Source organism: Sceloporus undulatus, chromosome 3, assembly GCF_019175285.1.
Source record: "Sceloporus undulatus isolate JIND9_A2432 ecotype Alabama chromosome 3, SceUnd_v1.1, whole genome shotgun sequence".
Taxonomy (NCBI): domain Eukaryota; kingdom Metazoa; phylum Chordata; class Lepidosauria; order Squamata; family Phrynosomatidae; genus Sceloporus; species Sceloporus undulatus.
In genome coordinates, this window is record NC_056524.1 from 102,213,083 (window position 1) to 102,231,890 (window position 18,808).

General features: G+C 38.7%; 1 protein-coding gene across 8 annotated transcripts; it reads left to right on the forward strand.

Moving 5' to 3' along the window:
* Positions 1–283: 283 nt before the first annotated feature.
* Positions 284–18,164, forward strand: LOC121926964 (interleukin-1 receptor-like 2). Of its 8 annotated transcripts, none has more exons than XM_042460391.1 (13): positions 284–683; positions 1,117–1,189; positions 1,385–1,451; positions 2,122–2,191; positions 4,759–5,008; positions 5,304–5,490; positions 7,242–7,404; positions 9,759–9,821; positions 10,448–10,571; positions 12,841–12,977; positions 14,353–14,481; positions 16,070–16,144; positions 17,177–18,164. In XM_042460391.1, exons 4-13 carry the CDS (start codon positions 2,128–2,130, stop codon positions 17,557–17,559), a joined length of 1,575 nt encoding a protein of 524 aa, XP_042316325.1. In that variant the 5' UTR covers positions 284–683; positions 1,117–1,189; positions 1,385–1,451; positions 2,122–2,127; the 3' UTR covers positions 17,560–18,164. The 8 variants fall into 8 exon arrangements, with proteins under 8 accessions (XP_042316325.1, XP_042316324.1, XP_042316318.1 ...); XM_042460390.1 differs by having other exon boundaries at positions 285–683; positions 14,368–14,481; positions 15,995–16,144; XM_042460384.1 differs by having other exon boundaries at positions 286–683; positions 15,995–16,144.
* Positions 18,165–18,808: the final 644 nt, after the last annotated feature.

The window sequence follows — 18,808 nt, forward strand, 5'->3', positions numbered from 1 at the left end:
AGAGAATTTTGACACCTGGGTCGGAGGGTGAGATCAAACTCAGACAAACCGAAGCTGGTGCACTAGGAGGATGCTTTATATGCCCCAGCACCAGGCCTGAGGAAAACTTCCTTCATTTCCCACAGTTCCCAACCCCTAATTATTAGCTCCAGTTTCTTTGGCTGGTAGTTCCTGCCTTCCCAGAACCTGTTCAAGAGATGCAACTGCTTCTAAGAAGAAGACATACGTCCAGTGCCCAGCACTTGATACATAATACCCCCTGGACCTCAAACTTGCCCCCAGTTAAGTTAGATAGTATGCTTTTTGGTGGACAGAAGCTTACTGGCATTCTGAGCATGTCACAGTGTGGAGAGCAGAAGAGAAGGTTCCCATTGGATGTTGTTGCAATCCTGCCTTGCCTTTGCCTAGCCAAGAGATTGCTCCTCCTCGGCAGTGATGGTTCCCATGCCAGTGAAGTAGTGAATCTGTTCCGAAGCTGCAGTATGAATTATAGAGAAGGTAGCCAAGGAGCTGAAGCTAGTTTGGGGAATAGAGGCCAGAACTTTGGATAAGTGTTTTAAAATCTGAATCCAAACCCAGGGAGGTTTTGCTGCCGTTGAAATGCAAGCTACTGCAGGTGCTGATCTCACCTTTCCTCTTGTTTGCTCTGCTGAATGGCAAGAGGTGGCAACCCAGCCAATCCTGTGAGTGTAGAATCTCCATTACAAAATTTCATGCTGGCTATAAATGTTGGTGTCTCAGGGAATCATTTTATTTTTTTAGTTTTTTTAAAGAGTTTGCCTTCCCCTTCCCCACTTTGGATAGAGCAAATCTTATCAGAGTTTTCATTTGTGCTTTCAAAAGAAATATCAGTGTATAATTATTCTGAACTTGCCTTAACATATCTCTCTCTCTCTTAATTTGAGATGCCTTCCAGATCCGGTTGAACCCGTTTAAAAGAAGAGGAAAAACCTTTACCATACTTTGTTTTGTAGTTTTCCATTTTTCTATTGAATCAGGTGGTGTTTTAGTAGCTGCTTCAGGTTGGATGGGGAAATTCTACTTTGGGAGGTTTAGTCTATATCCTACATTCTATACTATCTGTGCAACTTTTAGCATTTTTTTTGTCTTTGTCAGCCTCAGCTGTGTGTGCCTTTAATGCTGATAGTGGATTCGATAGAGGCGAGGAGCTATGCAAAACCAAAATGGGGTAACTGTATTATTTTTTTATGCATTCTTACTGAGCTTTAAAGGGGAAGATGCATTTTTCAAGGTTTAAACACTGAAAATATGGATAGGTCTTTTACATCTGTACTTTAGAAGTAGTCTTTTTGAAGTGTTGCCTTTCAACCTTGTTATGCCCAACTGTTTAAGATCAAACGTCATACTCTGTTTTTCCACGAAGGATTACAGTTCACTGGACAAGTCAACTTTGTTTTGGAACCTTCTGGGGAGAAGACTTTAATCACCAGGTGTGTGAAATTTTACTTTACACTTTAAATGTTAAATGATAACTGTGGCAAACACTTGCATGATAGATATTTGTAAAATAAGTTAAATATGCACTTAGAAATTGGTGACTGAACGCTTGCATGAGAAATACTTGTAAGACAAACAATACAAACATATAATGCTATAAAGCATGGATGGCAATAATGCAGCACTTAAAGTATTGTTGACCACTAGCTTCCAGCATTCCTAACCATCGTCTGTTCTGGATAAGACTACTGGTTGTTGAACTTCAACATATGTAGGACGGCATGATTCCCACCCCTGCTGTGTGGTACTATTTACATGAGTTGTTCAAGTGAGAGAACTGTTAAGATTGTGGCATGTTACTGCTGGTGGTTTCTACAGATGCTCCCTTGTTTTAATTTGTGAGCAGTGGAAAGTTTTGTGACCTATTCCTCCACAGCTGGGAGTAGGAAAATCACATTTTTTTGGACTGACTTAATAGTTCCTGTTGTGCAAATTCCCAAGAAAGCTATCTAGATTGTTTATTTAGTCTTGATATCTTTCTGTATTCTCTCTTTCCCTCTCTTGGAGAAATACTTCAGAGAAAAAGAGCTGGTACACTTGAATCATGTATAGAGATGGAATGTGTTCACACTACTGAATTTTGTTCTCTTTTTGTGTGTGTAGTAAAGCATGAAGGCTACATTAGGGATTTCCTGTGCTGTTATTCTGCCATTCTTCTATGTGCTCCAATCAGGTGGGTACTAATGATTGGTAACAGAATTTGTTGTAAATTTTCCTTGTTATAGAAAGAGAATATTAAGTAACAGTGAAAAACAGTTGTCTTTTTACTTCATGCTCAAATACTCTTTGCTACAAATGCTGACTTTGAAAAGATATTGTTATGTGAAAATAGATAGATTTAAATGGACACAGAAAAGCAGCAGCAACAACAACACTATGGAATGCATGGTAGGATAGTTGTGAGTTAAACTGCATCCACACTGCAGAAATAGTCCAGGTTGACATCACTTTAACTGTCATGGCTCAGTGTTATGGAATTCTGTGAACTGCAGTTTGTTGTAGCACCAGAGCTTCTCTGAGAAGGCTAAATGTCTCACAAAACTACAATTCCCAAGATTCCCAGCATTGACCCATGGCAGCTAAAGTGGTCTCAACCTGGATTATTTCTGCAGTGCAGATGCAGCCTTAGATGAAATATTGATCTTGCCTTTAAATTACTCTTCAATTCTATATAGAATATGCACCTAATTTGCATAGGCAACCATCTATTCCACAATTTGACTGTTGTGAAGCATATGTTTATTGGCAGAGACCTGAGATAGTTTCTGTCTGTAAAGTTTCACCATGAGAGAACTAGAATAATATCTCTGGTCGGAGGTCGCACTGGCTTTTTGATTTCATTCACCAAGCCATTTGCCAAATTTTATTGTCATTTGTCCTATGACAACTTGCCCCTTGAAGCCAGTCATTAGCACAGTGGCCAAAATTAAGTCCTAGATGCCAACATGGATATCCAATAGCATTTTGCCAAAATTTCTTTCAGCTGTGTGACCCTTTTACTTTTTAAGATTTGAGATCAAGACAGACATATATAAGTAGAGTAATAGTATGGCTAAAGCAGAGCTACCCTATTATGGTTAACCTTTGTTCTGATTTGTACTTGCTTTACCCTTTGTCCCATTATTTTGCTACTCTTTTAACTTTTGGAGAATGAGCAGCAAAGGAGTCATGAGAGACAAAAGAACCTCCTCCTAACAAGCTTGTTATTTCTAGTGCCTGGGTATAAATGTTTGCTTGCTGTTTTAAGAGTCAAGTTTGAAAGGCCCATAGACTTTCTTGTAATATTGTTTCAGACACTAGACAGATAACTTAGAAAAAGTGTATATTACTTTAACTAAGCAGTGACTTAGTTAAAACCTGGTATAAAACCAAGAGGTCTTCAGAGCTAATTGGACTCTTCTCAGGATACACAAGCAGCAATAGCTATTTCCATGGGAAAACAAGCAATTTGGGTGCTGATTTGTTGGAGCCATTTTACTCCAGGTCAAGTTTGCTTACTGTTCATAACAGCTTTTTCAAAAGACGGATGGGGACAGAAAGGGCAACTCCCCCAAGGCCAGCCCCATCGCACTCCGCACCTCCCATCCAGCTAACCCGATTTCAAAGGCTGTCGTTCCTATTTAAATGCTCCGGTTCCTGTCCCGATTCAAGGGAAAAATTCAAGGGACCCTTCTATTTTTTTAACCCGTGTTAAATGACGAAAACACGAATCAAATTTATAAACCGCTGTACGATTCGATTTCTAGTGGGGACGATTGCGTGTTGCTCTAGAACTGTTCTAGATTTAATTCGGTTTCTAATAGGAACGATGTACCTTGGATTCGATTTGTAACACGGAGTATAAGCAAGTGAGAACACCCCCTATGAAATGAATGCTGGATATAATTCTTAAAGTTTATTGTACTCTCCACAGATGCCAAAGAACGATTTCAACAACAATGGTACTTAAATGCTCAAAAAGGGGAGGTTTGCTTATTTAAAAAAGGGAATTCAGTTCATTATTTAATTTCAAGATAATATTTTGTTCCAGATCCTAGAATTTGTCAGTCTTATTAGTGATAATGAACAATACTTATATATGTAGTCTCGGATCCTAAAATAAGTTAATTAAACATATCCATACATAGAGGTAGCAATGTTGAGGATTCTAAAAAACAAATTCCAAACTCCATAGTGTGGAAAAGCCTTTACAATGCCAACGAAAAAGGCACACAATTCTCTGTGCAAGCTTTTGAAATCACATGCTTATATCCTATTAAGTGTGTTTTGCATGGTAGCCTTACACTGTGGTCCTATGCATGCTTAGCTAGACAACACAGTGGGACTTACTTCTACAATCATGTACATGAAAGCCAGGTTATTAAACCCTTTGGTCATCCAAGGAACACCATGCTTCCAGTAATCTGATGTGCATGTATGGGGAGAGAAGTACAGGAGATATGTATGGGAATTGAAAGTCTCTGCAGCCCATTGAGTACCTTGAATTGTAATATAGAAACAATATGTGGGTGACATGATGCAGAGCAAAGAACAGTCCCAAGATATGAGATGGTTGCCTGAAATTCATACAGATGGTTGTCTGAAATTCATGCATAATAACCAGGACAACTACATTTGCAACCTTCTAGTAGCCTCTTTCTAGTTGCATGTTATCATGGATAGCTATTATTTTCTCTTTTACATGTACTTCAGACTCAAGATTTCACATATTCAGATTTTAATTTCATTCCTTCTCTGCAGAGAAATGTGTTTATCAGGAGAAAAATATGTATCAGAAGCGTGTTGAAGAAGGAGAGATTCTTGGAATTGATTGTCTTTTGTACACCATGCCGTATCATCAGCATACAAACTATACCATCCACTGGTACATAAATGGAAGCAAAACTCCCATAACTAAACAGAATTCATCAAGAGTTCATCAGCAAGATAGTGTGCTTTTGTTTCTTCCTGCAACATACAACGATTCTGGATCATATCAATGCATTACACAGTGAGGGCTTGTATTTATCTGTATTGCTTTTGGGCAGTGTGGACTGTGTATGTGATGAATCATTTTTAGTCATCCAGTAACCATTTGAATCATTTGTATGTAGTAAATCATAGAGAAGCAAACCCCTGACTGGGAAAGTATTCTATAGAGAAGCTGAAGATAAGGCTTTAAGCTATTATTAAATGTCTCCCTTTTGATATGTCTGTATGATGAAGTTTGTATTCAGAACATCCTTAATCTGGCAGAAATTGGGAGAATTAAAGTCATTTTAACAAATATGCTTGTATATGCTTAGTTACAGGAATTCAAGAAGATGTTACAATTTCCACATAGCCGTTCTCAACAACAGTGCTTCACTATGTTTTAATGAGAAGCTCTTCTATAAGCAAACGATACCAATATCAACAAATGCAAAGCTTGTGTGCAATTACATGGATTATGCAGGGCAAGAGACAGATGATTTGTCCATCAACTGGTATAAGGTATTGATTTTATAGGATTTTTTCCTGCAGCACAGTTAGCAATAATGCCTAACTAATGCTATAATGCCACATGATGGTGTGAGCTCCTATAACTAGTCCCAGCTTCTGCCAACCTAGCAGTTCGAAAGCATGCAAATGCAAATAGATAAATAGGTACCACTCTGCTGGGAAGGCAAACAGCATTCTGTGCAATCATGGAGGCCACTTGATCCCAGAATAGTATCTGGCAATGCTGGCTCTTCAGCTTAGTAACGGAGATGAGCACCGCCCCCTATGGTCGGACATAACTTGAAAACATTGTCAATGGGAAATATCTTTACCTTTAATGCTATAATATTTTGACATCGGATTCCCAATCGTACATTTCTATTGTAAGGCTAACTCTGCAGTGGAGGTATCTGTAATTGGGAAGGAACAGTTAATCTGTTCTTTGATGACTGATCTTCTAGACATTTTCCTGGAATTATTAAAATAATGCATTTCTCCAACTGTATTCTGTAACTATATGTAAACCAGTTGGGGAAGTGTTTTTATGGGACAGTCTGTAGATATAAAGGGATCAAAGCACCTGTTCTGCTTGATAATTCTCTTTACATGTGTCCATACTGTACAGTGGGCCCTTCCTTTATGTGGGGGAACTGTTCCGACCCCCGTTCCATTCTGACCCCCCCAATAAGGGAAATACTGCATATGGTGGAGCCACATTATAAACAATGGGGCTTGTATTGGTGGTGCAGTGCAGTGCAGCGCACCCCAGCACGCACCATTACTACTTCTGGCGCATCTTTCAGCATATGCTAAAAGCCACGTATGGCATGCATGCATATGATGCAGTCACATTGTATTCACTTTTCCTTAAAAGGGGCCACATACATCGTATATACTCAACTATAAGTTGACCTCATATATAAGTCGAGGACAAGTTTTGGGGCCAAAATTATGAATTTTGATATGATCCGTGGATAAGTCAAGGGTAAAACTTAGGGAAATGTAATGAAGGATGTAAAAGATGAAGCAACAGAAAACAATGCCAAAGAACTTACAAAATCCCAGCAGGCATAACTATTTGTACTCATTCTAAAGGCTGCATGAGAGAGCAGAAGAGGGTCAAGTTAAACTCTTGATTTTCACCAGGGGATCATTATACAGATGCCAGGATCTGAACCTGGGAGTCCTTGTAAAGCAAAGCATGCTCTATGCCACTCGGCAACAGACCCTTTCTCAACACTTAATGACAGAGTTTAGATACAATGGGAAGTCATGCTTTCTTACTTTGATAATGAGCCACAGGTAGCTAACTATGGTTACAGATGATAAGTTGACCATAAACCCAGGATCTGAAACCATGCGTTGAAACAAACTGCAGTGTGGACATTGCAGAATCTAGAGGTTGTGAATAATTGAAATCTGAAGTCAAAAGCTTTTGATCTTGTGCTCTGGCACTGAAAAAGAAGAGGAGGAAAATGGGTTATCCCAAGACATTCAAAGTTTCCCCCACATCATAGGAAGCTATTAAAGGAGATCCAGGGCTTGGAAAAGAGACTATTCAGAGCAATAACAGTGCCATATGCAGATGTAAGCCCCACTACTCATGTAGAGTTATTTTCTTTTTGACAATAAGCAACAGTTGTATCCAGGTGACAGAACTGTAAGTGGAATTGTACATCTGTCTTCCACAGTCAGCATGTTACATATATATATTTTTACTGGCTCAGTGTGTAATTAAAAAGCTATACCTTGTTTGCATTTAGGAATGTAAACCACTACAGGGTGAACGATTTGTCTTCTTTGAGTCATATGTTATAATAAAAGATGTGAGAAAAGATGACATGGGAAAATACCAGTGCAAAGGATCCTACAGTTACCTGAGGAATAAATATAACTTCTCAAGGAGCATTCAGGTATCTGTTTTAGGTAAGTGTAATTTTGTACAGGGCAATCACATTTGTTTCCATTCTAATTTTTTGTTGTTGTTTAAATACATAGCTCACTTTTCACTTTACAAAGATGTAGCCTTGTTAGTCTGAAAAATCAATATGCAAATGGATCTTGCAGCATTTTTGGGAATAACAAAAAGAAAGATGGGCATTCCATCTTGGATCTCAGAACAGTGGTCCTTGAATCAAAAATAAAATAATAATAATAATAAAAAAATTCAAAGGAAGATTGAAAAGAGAAATAGCAGAATTGGAATGTATCCACAAGTTGCAGTCCATCAACAATGGGTTGAATAGGGACAATGATTTCCTGGCACATTACACACATTATGACACCAGCTAACTTCCTAGCCTCATGAGGGTGCTCTTGGCTTTTTCATCACATCTCCTTTCTGGTTCCGACACTACATCTCGATACTCATTCATATGGTTATCCACTCACCTTGACTCAGTAACATCTTTCCTCCTGCCTTGTCCCACACCAAACATAGTTAAAACTGAACTTGTCACCTCAAAACAAAAACAGCTTCATTTATATACTGCTTCATACTGAACTAATAGTGTCTAAATGGTTTACAACTGTAAGCTAATTACCCCCAACAATCTGGGTACTCATTTTAGCGACCTCGGATGGAGGTAAGCCTTAGTTGAGCTAGAGCCCTTTTGCTGGTATTGAACTTGCAACCTTATGGTTTTGAGTGTCTGGCTGCAGTACAGGCATTTAACCATGTGCCACTAGGGCTCATCTCCACTCCCACAAAGTTTTGCATTTCTATGGACATTCTCACACATAGCCTGCAGATATAGGTCTGTCCATGGACTTTCCACTCTACCCCATGCATCTAAGGAAGTAGATTCAAGTCTTTGAAAGCTCATACTATCCTCTTTCATTTAATCTCAAAGGTGCTACAAGTTCCCATCACTTTATAGTTTGACTGAGATAATACACATACAACCACCATTAAAAGTTAAGTTGATATCATAATCTAGTACACTGAATGAATACATGGGACAGAGGGACAACATAGTGTCATTACATCCATCCACTTCAAAAGGACTGAATCACTTCATCTTTTCTGCCTCCCCACTCCCAATCACGATCTGGAAAGATCAATGATAAGTGCAAGTTTTGCATACAGGAGGCAGGGATCCCAAATACCACCTGTGGCATTTGCAGTTTTAATCATCAGGTTTTTTTTTTATAAGCCCACTCTTCTCTGTACCCTTCTTACCTTAAATGTATTATAAAAAGGGATGGGGAAGGAGGAGGAAGGGGAGGGAAAGTAAAGTAAAAAGTGGAATGGGAAGGGTTCAAAGAGAGGAAGGGAGGGAGAAATCAAGAGAAAAAGAAATGAGAGAAGGATCTGAGGGAAAAAATTGACTTAATTATCGAAGAGTAATACACTAAAGAACTGCAAAGGGGTTCATTGCAGCTCAGCCCAGATAATATTAGTAGGAAGCAGGAGAGGGTGTTCTCTGCTGTGACACCTCAGTTATGGCTGCTTCTCCCCTTTGAGGCCTGACTAGTGCCAACATTGCTGTCATGCTTGTTCATTTCAGCTTTTGGGGCCTAATTGGTTTTACACAACACTTGCATATACATGGTTTAAAATCATTTTAAAGTGTTTTAACCAGCTTGAATCAATTTGTTTACTATGGACCAGAACAGATGGGCTCTTTCTGGCATGGTGGTGGCGCAACTAGGTTAGGGACTGCGCGGCAACCGCATGGTCCCTAACTCTAGCATGGACTGGCAGCGCTATAATGGCAGCGCCCCATGTACATGGGTGCCGTCATAATGACGTAATGGATGCATAGCATCTTTACAGGTTCTTTTTACTTCAGAGTGACAATGCACAGTTTGGGCACTGTGCAGTCCCTCCGGAGTAAAAACAGGCGCCTTTGCACTTCTCGACGGTCTTTACTGTGCCTTTTGTTAAACTATGTAATACATTTTTAGCCTTTTACAATCATTTTTATTGCCTATACTGTCTTAAATATATCAAATTGTTTTGGTTGTTCCTCACCCTGAGAAGGTGAGGTGTAAATATTCAATTAAAAATTTATATGATAGTTGTATATTACACAGTGATATACAATAGAAATAAATATAATCAATATGAATGAGAAATTATTGAAGAGAGTCATAATATAGTCCCACATTCCAAAAAATGGTCCAGACCTACAAGTCTGGGGGAGGTTACCTGCCTCTCAGGGGGTGTGATCCAGTGCATATGTGTATGCACATAGCGATGTGGTCTCTCTCTCTCTCTCTCTCTCTTTTTTTTTTTGTGGAAATAAAGAAATGTCACTGACTTCTCTCATTTCTAGGAATTGAGAGGAAGAGAACTGAAATTCTGTATCCTAGAAACCACACCATTGAAGCTGAACTTGGTAAGTCTTTTAGTTGCTTTCTTATTTTAATAGAAAATCTGTAGAATTGGTTAAAATAGGCAGCATCCCTTTCCAATGTGCAACTGCACTCATCCCTCCACATTCGCTGGAGTTGGGGCACAGAACCCCCATTAATGTGGAAAAACCACAAACAACAAAAACACTATGTTTTTACTTGAGAAAACACCTCTCTAGGAATCTCTAGGTCCTCCAGTGCAACTTTGTGGTCAACATCTGTCAGACATTGACCATAGTATTGTGCTAGAAGAGCTACAAATGCTTAGTGGAGTCTTTTCTTTAGGAATCTCTAGGTCCTTCAGTGCGACTTTTGGTTAATGTTGACCATAGAGTTGCATTGGAGGACCTAGATATTTCTAGAGAAAACATTAATAAAATCCTTGAATAATCAAATCTGCAAAAATCAAATCCGCAAATGCGGAGAGATGAGTGTATACTTTAATCATTGATTAAAATTTAGATAATTACAGTTTTTAACCATCGTTTACTGGCACTAAAAATGAACAGTGCAATATCTTATCCCCCCTCCCACCAGTTCTTTTATTCTAAATGTTGGAGATGGTTTATTAGAGGTTTCTGATGACCATTTTGTGCTACCAATTTTGCAGGATCCAACATATTTACAGAGTGCAATGTGTCAAGTTCTAAAGACACTTTTATTTCTATTTCCTGGATTGTCAATGACACTCTTGTGGATTTTCTTTATAATGGTAGAATTAAAGAAGGATATCAGTAAGTACACATGTTTCATAAGTAAGTAAAATTTGACTTATTTTGTTATTGAATCCATTGGATCCTATGAATAATAATTTCATGCTTGTAATTTACAAACCTGCAGAGCCAGGATTCAGCAAAGTGTTGATAATTTGTTCTAAAAGATTTACAAAATAGTTGCCCCCCTCAAAACATTCAATTTTCCCTACAATACCTCCCTTAAAGATTTTTGTCATCTAAAATAAGTGACAGCAATGTTTTTTCTCTCTCAAAAAGAACAGAAATGTATTTTAAGGAATAAAAGAGAGGATGGGTCTACGCTGGCCAGAATACTCTGGGAGCAGCCCTGAAACTGCACCAAATTCACCATTAGCTAGGAACTCTGGAGCAGCTCTGGGTGGCTGTTCAGTCACACATGTGAATCAAGCAGGACATGTTGTAAACAGCCATCCGGAGTGATAAAGAACTCCAGCGTCCTGTCTATACTTTCACACATCTTCTCCAAAACACGCAATTCATGTTGTAATGGCTTAAAGATTAATCCAAAAACTTTCAGCCTATTGATTTTAGAAGACAGTGGTCTTCTAAGCTGTGCAAGAAAATAGTCTTAATCAAGGGAGCATCACACTACAAATGGCGTAGTTGTAATTGAACTGCTCTCATTGATTGAGCTGTTCTCTTGACATCCTTGTGAGCGGCAAACACAGCACTGTCTCTTCTCATTGTATCTGCTCAGAAACTGTCATGAAATGGTTCACACAAACACTCACCTATTGGGCCAACCAAATGGAAAAAATACACATTACAAGCCTTTGAAGCTTCACTGGCATCTTCACCAGGCAAAGATGTTAAAAATCATATGGGGAGGGGGGGGGAAGGCCATATTAGTCTCAAGAATGCATTTTGTCAAGATGTGGCTATTCTCAGTTCAAATGGTTCTGGAGCGAAATCCATGCAGTTGGGCTCCTCCACCTGGCCATATGGGCACTTCAGGAAATAAAGATGTTTTAAATTTCTTTGGATCGCGGGAGGAGCAGCTTCTTTTGTCAGTCGAACTTAAAAATTCTTTTAATCACTGTTTTGTGGATTTTGGATGCTATTGTATTTTGCCACATGGCCAACACAGCTACCCCTGGATATTACTCACCTACTGGTGAGGGTTCTACAGCTGTCTTTTCAGGACTGAGCTAGTTACCTCTGTGTTTCCAGCTTCAAATCAAAGTGTTTGTGGTTACATTGGAAGCCCTGAATGATTTTGGGTTCAAGGTTACCTTGGGGGCTGCTTCTTCTCATACCAGCCTGCTCACACCCCAAATCCTGATAAAGAGACCTTTCTCTGGTCATGTTCCTAACTACAGCAGAGACATGGTTGATGGAAACAAGATGGAGGAGAATTTCACAGTATGACTATTTTTCAGTAACCATACTGTGGAAGTATTTTCCTCAGGAAGCTAGGTTGATAGTAAAATACTCTTTCATTGTATTTTGCAGTAATGGTGAAGGCATCTTCATTTAACAGGCATTTGATTTATGAGATTTTTTTGGTAATGCTTCCTATTACATTTTAATTGTAGTGAATTAAATTGCTGCAGTTTTGGAATGTTATTTTATTTTATAATTGGCTTCAACTGGCATGAGCTGCCCTTAGCGGTGCTGAAGGATACAGGTTTTTCTAGAAATATATACAGGTTGAGTCTCCCTTATCTGAAATGCTTGGGACCAGAAGTGTTTTGGATTTTGCTGTTTTTTGGATTTTGGAATATTTGCATATACATATACAGATCTTGGAGATGGGACCCAGGTCTAAACATGAAATTTATTTATGTTTCATATAGCTGGAAGGTTACTTCATACACAACATTTTAAATAATTTTGTACATGAAACAAAGTTTAAGCCCATTGAAACATCATAAAGCAAAGTGGTCACTATCTCAGCTATCCATGTGGGCAATTTTGGATTTTGGAATTCCAGATAAGGGAGACTCCTTAAACTTTTACAAAAATGTGTTCCATTACTGCACACGCTGCAGATTTCACAGCATATAAAAACCAAGATAGCACAATTGCATGAGAAGGCTCTATCAGTGCTGATTCCTGCATATATACATAAGTGCAGAAATGGCTTAGGTTTAGTCCACATAGTAATTAATTCAGGGCCCTGTGTGTGTGTTTGTGGGTTTGTGTGTATATATACTGTATATAGCACCCCTTCGCCCCAAACAAGCCCAATGATGGCTCTTTAGTGCACATTTTCAGTGTGTGCTTTCTTTGCTACTTTTTGAGACAGAGATGACTATCCCATTGATGGAGGGCAGCTCTCTGTGGTGCCTCTGAACATTACAAAGTTGCAGAATGACGATTATGGTCAGCTGTTTGTTTGTCGCGCTGGTCCAGTTGCTGCATACATCTCCATACAACAGCCAAGTATGTAATCTAATTTGTATTAGTGCAAACACATGATTGTGAAGCATATAAATTAATGAGAAAAAGGGAAAGATATTGACTTGCAAAGGAATTGAAAAACTATAGGATTTCCAGTATCTGAAATATTCTACACAGGGGGAAGAGGAGTGAAATGAGTAGAGGCATCCATACCTGTAAGCAAGTCTTGTTGGTTACAGTAATATCTCTTTCCAATATGTGGATAATTTGCAACAATAGTTTAATTGTGCTTGAATATGGATTATATCATATGTTTATTATATTTCCGTGTCTCAGCTTGTACACTGCAGTTTCCAAACTCAATTTTGGTGTGGAAAAGAAAAATTCCTGAAATGTTGATGTTGCATATCTAAAAACAAAACAAAAATTCATTTAAAGTTAACTAACAGTTAGCAATACCTGTGGTTGCTGTCTTGAGAAACATACTCTCAGATCTGTACATGTAGTTCTCATTTTGACAAAGAGCCACTCTTTCACAATCTGTTTTTTTTTTTTTTAAAGGGAGGGGGAGAGTGCATTTCAAAAGCATCTCTTCATACAGAAGAGGGCAGAGTTTGCTTAGATGAGGCATTTTATGGTGCAGCATGTAAAGCGAGTGTGAAGGGAGCTCTCCTTTTACCTTGAAAGGATGTTGAAAGTACATCCATGCCTGCAAAAAGAGTTATGAATTTACAAGGACAAAACAGAAACAAATAACAAGGGTTACTTGACATATACTAACTGTTGCCTTACACAGTCTTTTTTCTCTTTTACCTTGACCAGGGGTCTAGATTTTCACACAGTTATAGCACTATGATTTCACTTTGGATTTACATTTTAGGAAATAATATTTAGATTATTATTTTTTTACCAGAGAGCTCTAGTGTCTCACCAAACTACGAACTCTAGAATTCCATCAAATGCAACCGTTATATTTACAGTGAAAGCATTATTATTATTAGGGCCCAAGAGTATGGTGACTATTAACACATTACATGGATATTGGCAGATAAAATGAATTTAAAAATGAATAAAATTTAAATTTGGAATTAATCCTTCTGTGTGATAGAAAAACATTTTCAGTGTGTCAATGCTATAAAAACTACTTTTTGCAGATTTTGGTGCCCAGTGTGCTACTTTATCTGAGAGTTTAGAAAATTTACATTTTTAGACTAAAGTTACCAGAATTTCCCAACCAACCTGGGCAGCGGCCTTACACATCTGTCATTTCCAGCACTGCTTTATTCTTTGCCTCTTGTGCAACTGGAAGGCAAACCAGAATCATTTATACACACACACAGACACACATGTTTTTGCTTCAAGTATGTTTGAGTATGATGCCATTTCTAAGGTTTTTCTTTTTTCTTTTCTAATTCAGCCAATAATCTTACAGGTCTTGCTGCACTGGTATTGATCATAATTTTTCCCATATTAATCTGCCTGTTATTCAAGATCGAGATTGTACTTTGGTATCGAACGTTATGCCGCCCTCTTTTCCATAAAACAGGTAATGCTGTACTGTTAACTCTGTCATGCTACAAAAGCGAAAAGAATGCCATATTTATATCCAGGGCAAATAAAAACATGCCACACTGAATAAATGGGTAGCGTTTGTAATTAAAACTTACAGCAGCATGAATTTCTGTAGATGACAAGATAATTGCTAGCTGCTAAGATTTGAAGCCAGTTATGATATTATGGAAATTTCCACTTCTTTGTAGTTTCCTTTTACATATTTACTGTTAATGACTGAATCCTATCCTATTGATAGGCCCAAGGAAAGTAGAACCATTACATCGGTAGGATTTATCAATAAATTGATTCAATATTCAACAGTTGATTCAATTTCTCTACTGTAGTTAGGATTAACCAATGGGATTCAGGTCATTGTCAATCCCTCTTCTATATTTTCCTACTGTACACATTACCACAGCATTGTGTGAAAGAACCACAAGAAAGCTGAAACCATGATGTTCAGAGCTAGCCCCAAATAGTTTGCTGCCTAAAGCAGAACAGGAGATGTCCCACTTCAATCCAGCCACAAGGTGAAGGAAGACAGTCAGCATGCACAGAATTGCCTTGAAAGAAATGATCTGATAACTAGAAATAATAATAATAAATTCACCCCACTATGCCACCTTCAAGTTCTTCCCACCCCTCTCAAAGCTCTAGGGGTTCTGGGGTCTATTTCCCACAATGATACCCCCAACAGTAAAGAAAACAGATAAAAACAAACCAGTAGTGGCCAGAAACCTTGTATTTTTACTTTTAAAAGTTGTGCTTCATGCCCCATTTTAGAAAGAGAGTTTCCACATATCTGGATATTACCAGGAATACAAATTCTCACTTGTTGCTGATTTATTTTTGGCATTGGGGGGTTCCAAGAGGGGAAACTGAGTGCTGTAATAATGGGCTTGGGTAGGCATGTGACCCATGGATGATGTGGTTCCCATCCATGCCATGGAGCCACAGATATGGGCCCCAAAGTACTGAAGTTGGAGCAGGGATCATGTGGTGTGTACATTGGTAGAAAAACAGTATGGTGTAGTGATTTGAGTGGCTGACTAGGGCTTCTGCCAAACTGCAGAATGAATGCAGTTTGATAGTGCTTTAACTGTCCTATGGATTTGTAGTTAGTTGTGGCACCAGAGAAGGGAAAATATTTCACAATACTATAAATCCCAGAATTCTATAGTATTGGGACATGGTAGTTAAAGCAGTGTCAAATTGCATTAATTCTACAGTGTAGATGCAGCCTAGGACTCCTGGAGACCAGGGTTTGAGTCCTCATTCAGCCATAGAAATCCATTGAGTGTCCCTGGGCAAGCCACACTCTCTTAGCATTAGAGGAATGCAGTGGCAAACCGCCTTCAAATAAACCACAAACAAACAAACAAACAAACCTCGCATTGGGTCTCCATAAGTCAGAGTTGACTTGAAGTCCCATAATAAATAACTTAAAGGGGAAATATAATACCATTGGTATTACTCTGCAAGCTACTTTAGCGTCTGATGTTCAGTTTCAGATGGGAAGATCTATGATGCATATGTGTTGTATCCAAAAACTGACACTCAAGATTGTTTTGCCCTGAAAGTGCTTCCTGAGGTCTTGGAGAAGCAGTGTGGATATAATCTATTCATACCTGGCAGGGATGATTTACCAGGAAAAGGTAAACTGTGACATTCCTTTTTTTCTTAAATGATTTTTAATGTAAAATTTATAATTTCATCTTAACCTTACCAGTAATAAATGGGGCAGGATGGGGGAAGCATTAATAACTTGCAATAAATCATCATTGTGCCATTCTTATCTTAACCACCAAAGCTGTGGTTTAAATTCCTCTCATTTTCTTAGTCTTCCTGAATTGAGGGAGAGTTAAAACAAATAGCTTATCTGCTGCCTGAAGATGTATTACAAACAACAAGCCCAGTTTCCAAACATATATTTCAAGGTGTAGGGCCTGAAGTACCAGTTGAAAGAAGGTTTTTCTTTTCTTTTCTTTTCCTTTAGTTTTGCTTCTTCTATAAAAGAATTAGGAGAAAATTATTGTTAGGATGGTTGTAGTAGTTGCCTTCCAACTCAAAATGGGTCATGAAATGAAGGTGTAAAATAATATTGTGATAAGCATATACAATAAGCAAATTAAAAGGAGAAAAAACATTGTTAAAACAAGCAGAACTGCACTGAAGGCAATCTAAAAGCCAAGTGTAATGAGTTTTATAGGCCAGTCTAATGTATTCTCATGACCCCTCAGTTCCATTTTGACAGTCCCCAAGACCTCGCCCTGATAGATCCCCCAAAATAAATACAAATTATTAATCTTGACCAATTTTGAGGAGATGTTTTTATCCCTAAATGGCTCTAAACCGCCCCAAACTATTCACAGTTTCATTGACACATATCCTACAGGCCCCAACACCCTTGTTTTGCTTTGTTAAAGCCTAAAATTAACTGAAAATAGGGGGAAAAGTCACCAGAAGTAATATTGTATCACTTTCAGTGCATCTGTGGGTAAGGATGAATATTGCCCCCTGCTCCATAAGCAGGTATCTGCCCAAATATACTGTATATTGTTTCTGTGTTTTTTTCCCAACCCCTTGAGACAATTTACCACAGTGTTGCATGCCATCAAGAAACAGATTATTTATCTGCAGAACCATTTTATAAAGTGGATGTTTAGCCTTTGTCTTGCAATTTTCAGCTTTAGTCAGTGTTGTTGATGAATCCATGAGCCAAAGCAGAAGGCTGATCATTATTTTGGTACCGGGCCTGCCTAGTTCAGAAGAGGCTGCTGAACAGCACATAGCTGTGTACCGTGCTCTTGTTCCTGATGGAATTAAGGTCATCCTGATTGAAATGGGCAAAATAAAAGATTACAGCAACATGCCAGAATCCATTAGATACATCAAGCAAAAACAGGGTGCTATCAGATGGAAAGGTGACTTTACCAAGAAAAGCTCTCACTCTGCAAATAACAGGTTCTGGAAAATGGTCAGGTATCGAATGCCACCAGAACATCCTCATTCACTTGGACTGCCTTTGGTACCAACAACACATAGCTCTAGTGAACCAACAAGAACATGACTTTGACCTCTTGTTGCAACTGCTTTCAAAAGCTGTTTTGAAGGATGCATCTTGGACATTGGTTTGGGCAACATAACCTGGATGTTTCATCAGCAGTCATTCTGCAAAAGTATATTGAGGATCAATGACTTTTGCAAGAGAAAATGCACATTTTGATTCTTTTTCAGCCACATACCTGTGGATCTGCTGTGGCTGTGCAAGCAACTTGTTCAACAAAGCTGAAACTGAGATGATTGTCAAGGTGTTGAAACCTGTCCTGCTGCCTTGCTCCTTTTGCTAAACAGCCTGCCAAAAGAAACTGAACTTCATGTAAAGCAGGAATATGGAAACTGATGCCCTTCTGAAGTTTGGATAAATCCCTTCAACCAAACCATTGGCTGGGATTTACAGGTATTGTTGTAGCCCAAAGCATCTGGGCGGCACCAGATTGCCAACTCCTGGTGTGAAATGCTCCATTTAAGGAGGAAGTTGCATCTGTAGCAAAAGTATAATGTCTCTATTTTGCTTTATTTCTCCAATTCCTATCTCAGTTCTTACTGTATTCCATACTAGGTTGTCCATATAAAGTTCTGAAATGTCAGTCTTTTTTCCTGGATGGAAATTGATATATACTTGCCATACATCTTTTTCGTAACAGACATGTCAATTTTTGCACTTTTCTAAATGTACATATTTCTACATGTTTTCCCATTGACTTAAGAGTATTTGCATGTATTTTTCAGGTGAAGTCCCATTGTCCCTAATGGCAATGTGGCTGTGTGTATGTGCTGCCACTCAGAACAATGGGGGTTTGTCATCCGCGGATGTTTAAATCCATGGATGGCAAGTTCGCGGATAGCAAGGCCCCACTGTATAGTGTCTAGATCATGGGAGGTAACAGTACCGCTCTATTCTGCTTTGGTCAGGCCTCATCTGGAATGCTGCATCCAGTTCTGAATGCCACAATTCAAAAAAGATGCTGTAAACTGGAGCATGTCCAGAAGAGGGCAACCAAAATAGTGAAGAGTCTGTCCTGTGAGAAAAGATTCAGGAAAATGGATATGTTTAGCCTGGAGAAGAGAAGATTAAGAGGTGATATGATAGCCCTTTTTGAAGGGATGTCACATTGATGTCATATTTGAATAGATGTCATATTGAGGATGGAGCAAGCTTGTTTTCTACAGCTCCAGAGAATAGGATCCAAAGCAATGGATTCAAACTACAGGAACAGAGAGTCCACCTCAATATTAGGAAGAACCTCCTGACAGTA

Coding starts and splice junctions, on each gene's coding strand:
- LOC121926964 (XM_042460385.1), top strand. CDS start 2,128: ATGAAGGCTACATTAGGGATTTCCTGTGCTGTTATTCTGCCATTCTTC. Junction 5,009..5,303: donor TCATATCAATGCATTACACA/GTGAGGGCTTGT, acceptor GTATATGCTTAG/TTACAGGAATTCAAGAAGAT. Junction 7,405..9,758: donor CATTCAGGTATCTGTTTTAG/GTAAGTGTAATT, acceptor TCTCATTTCTAG/GAATTGAGAGGAAGAGAACT.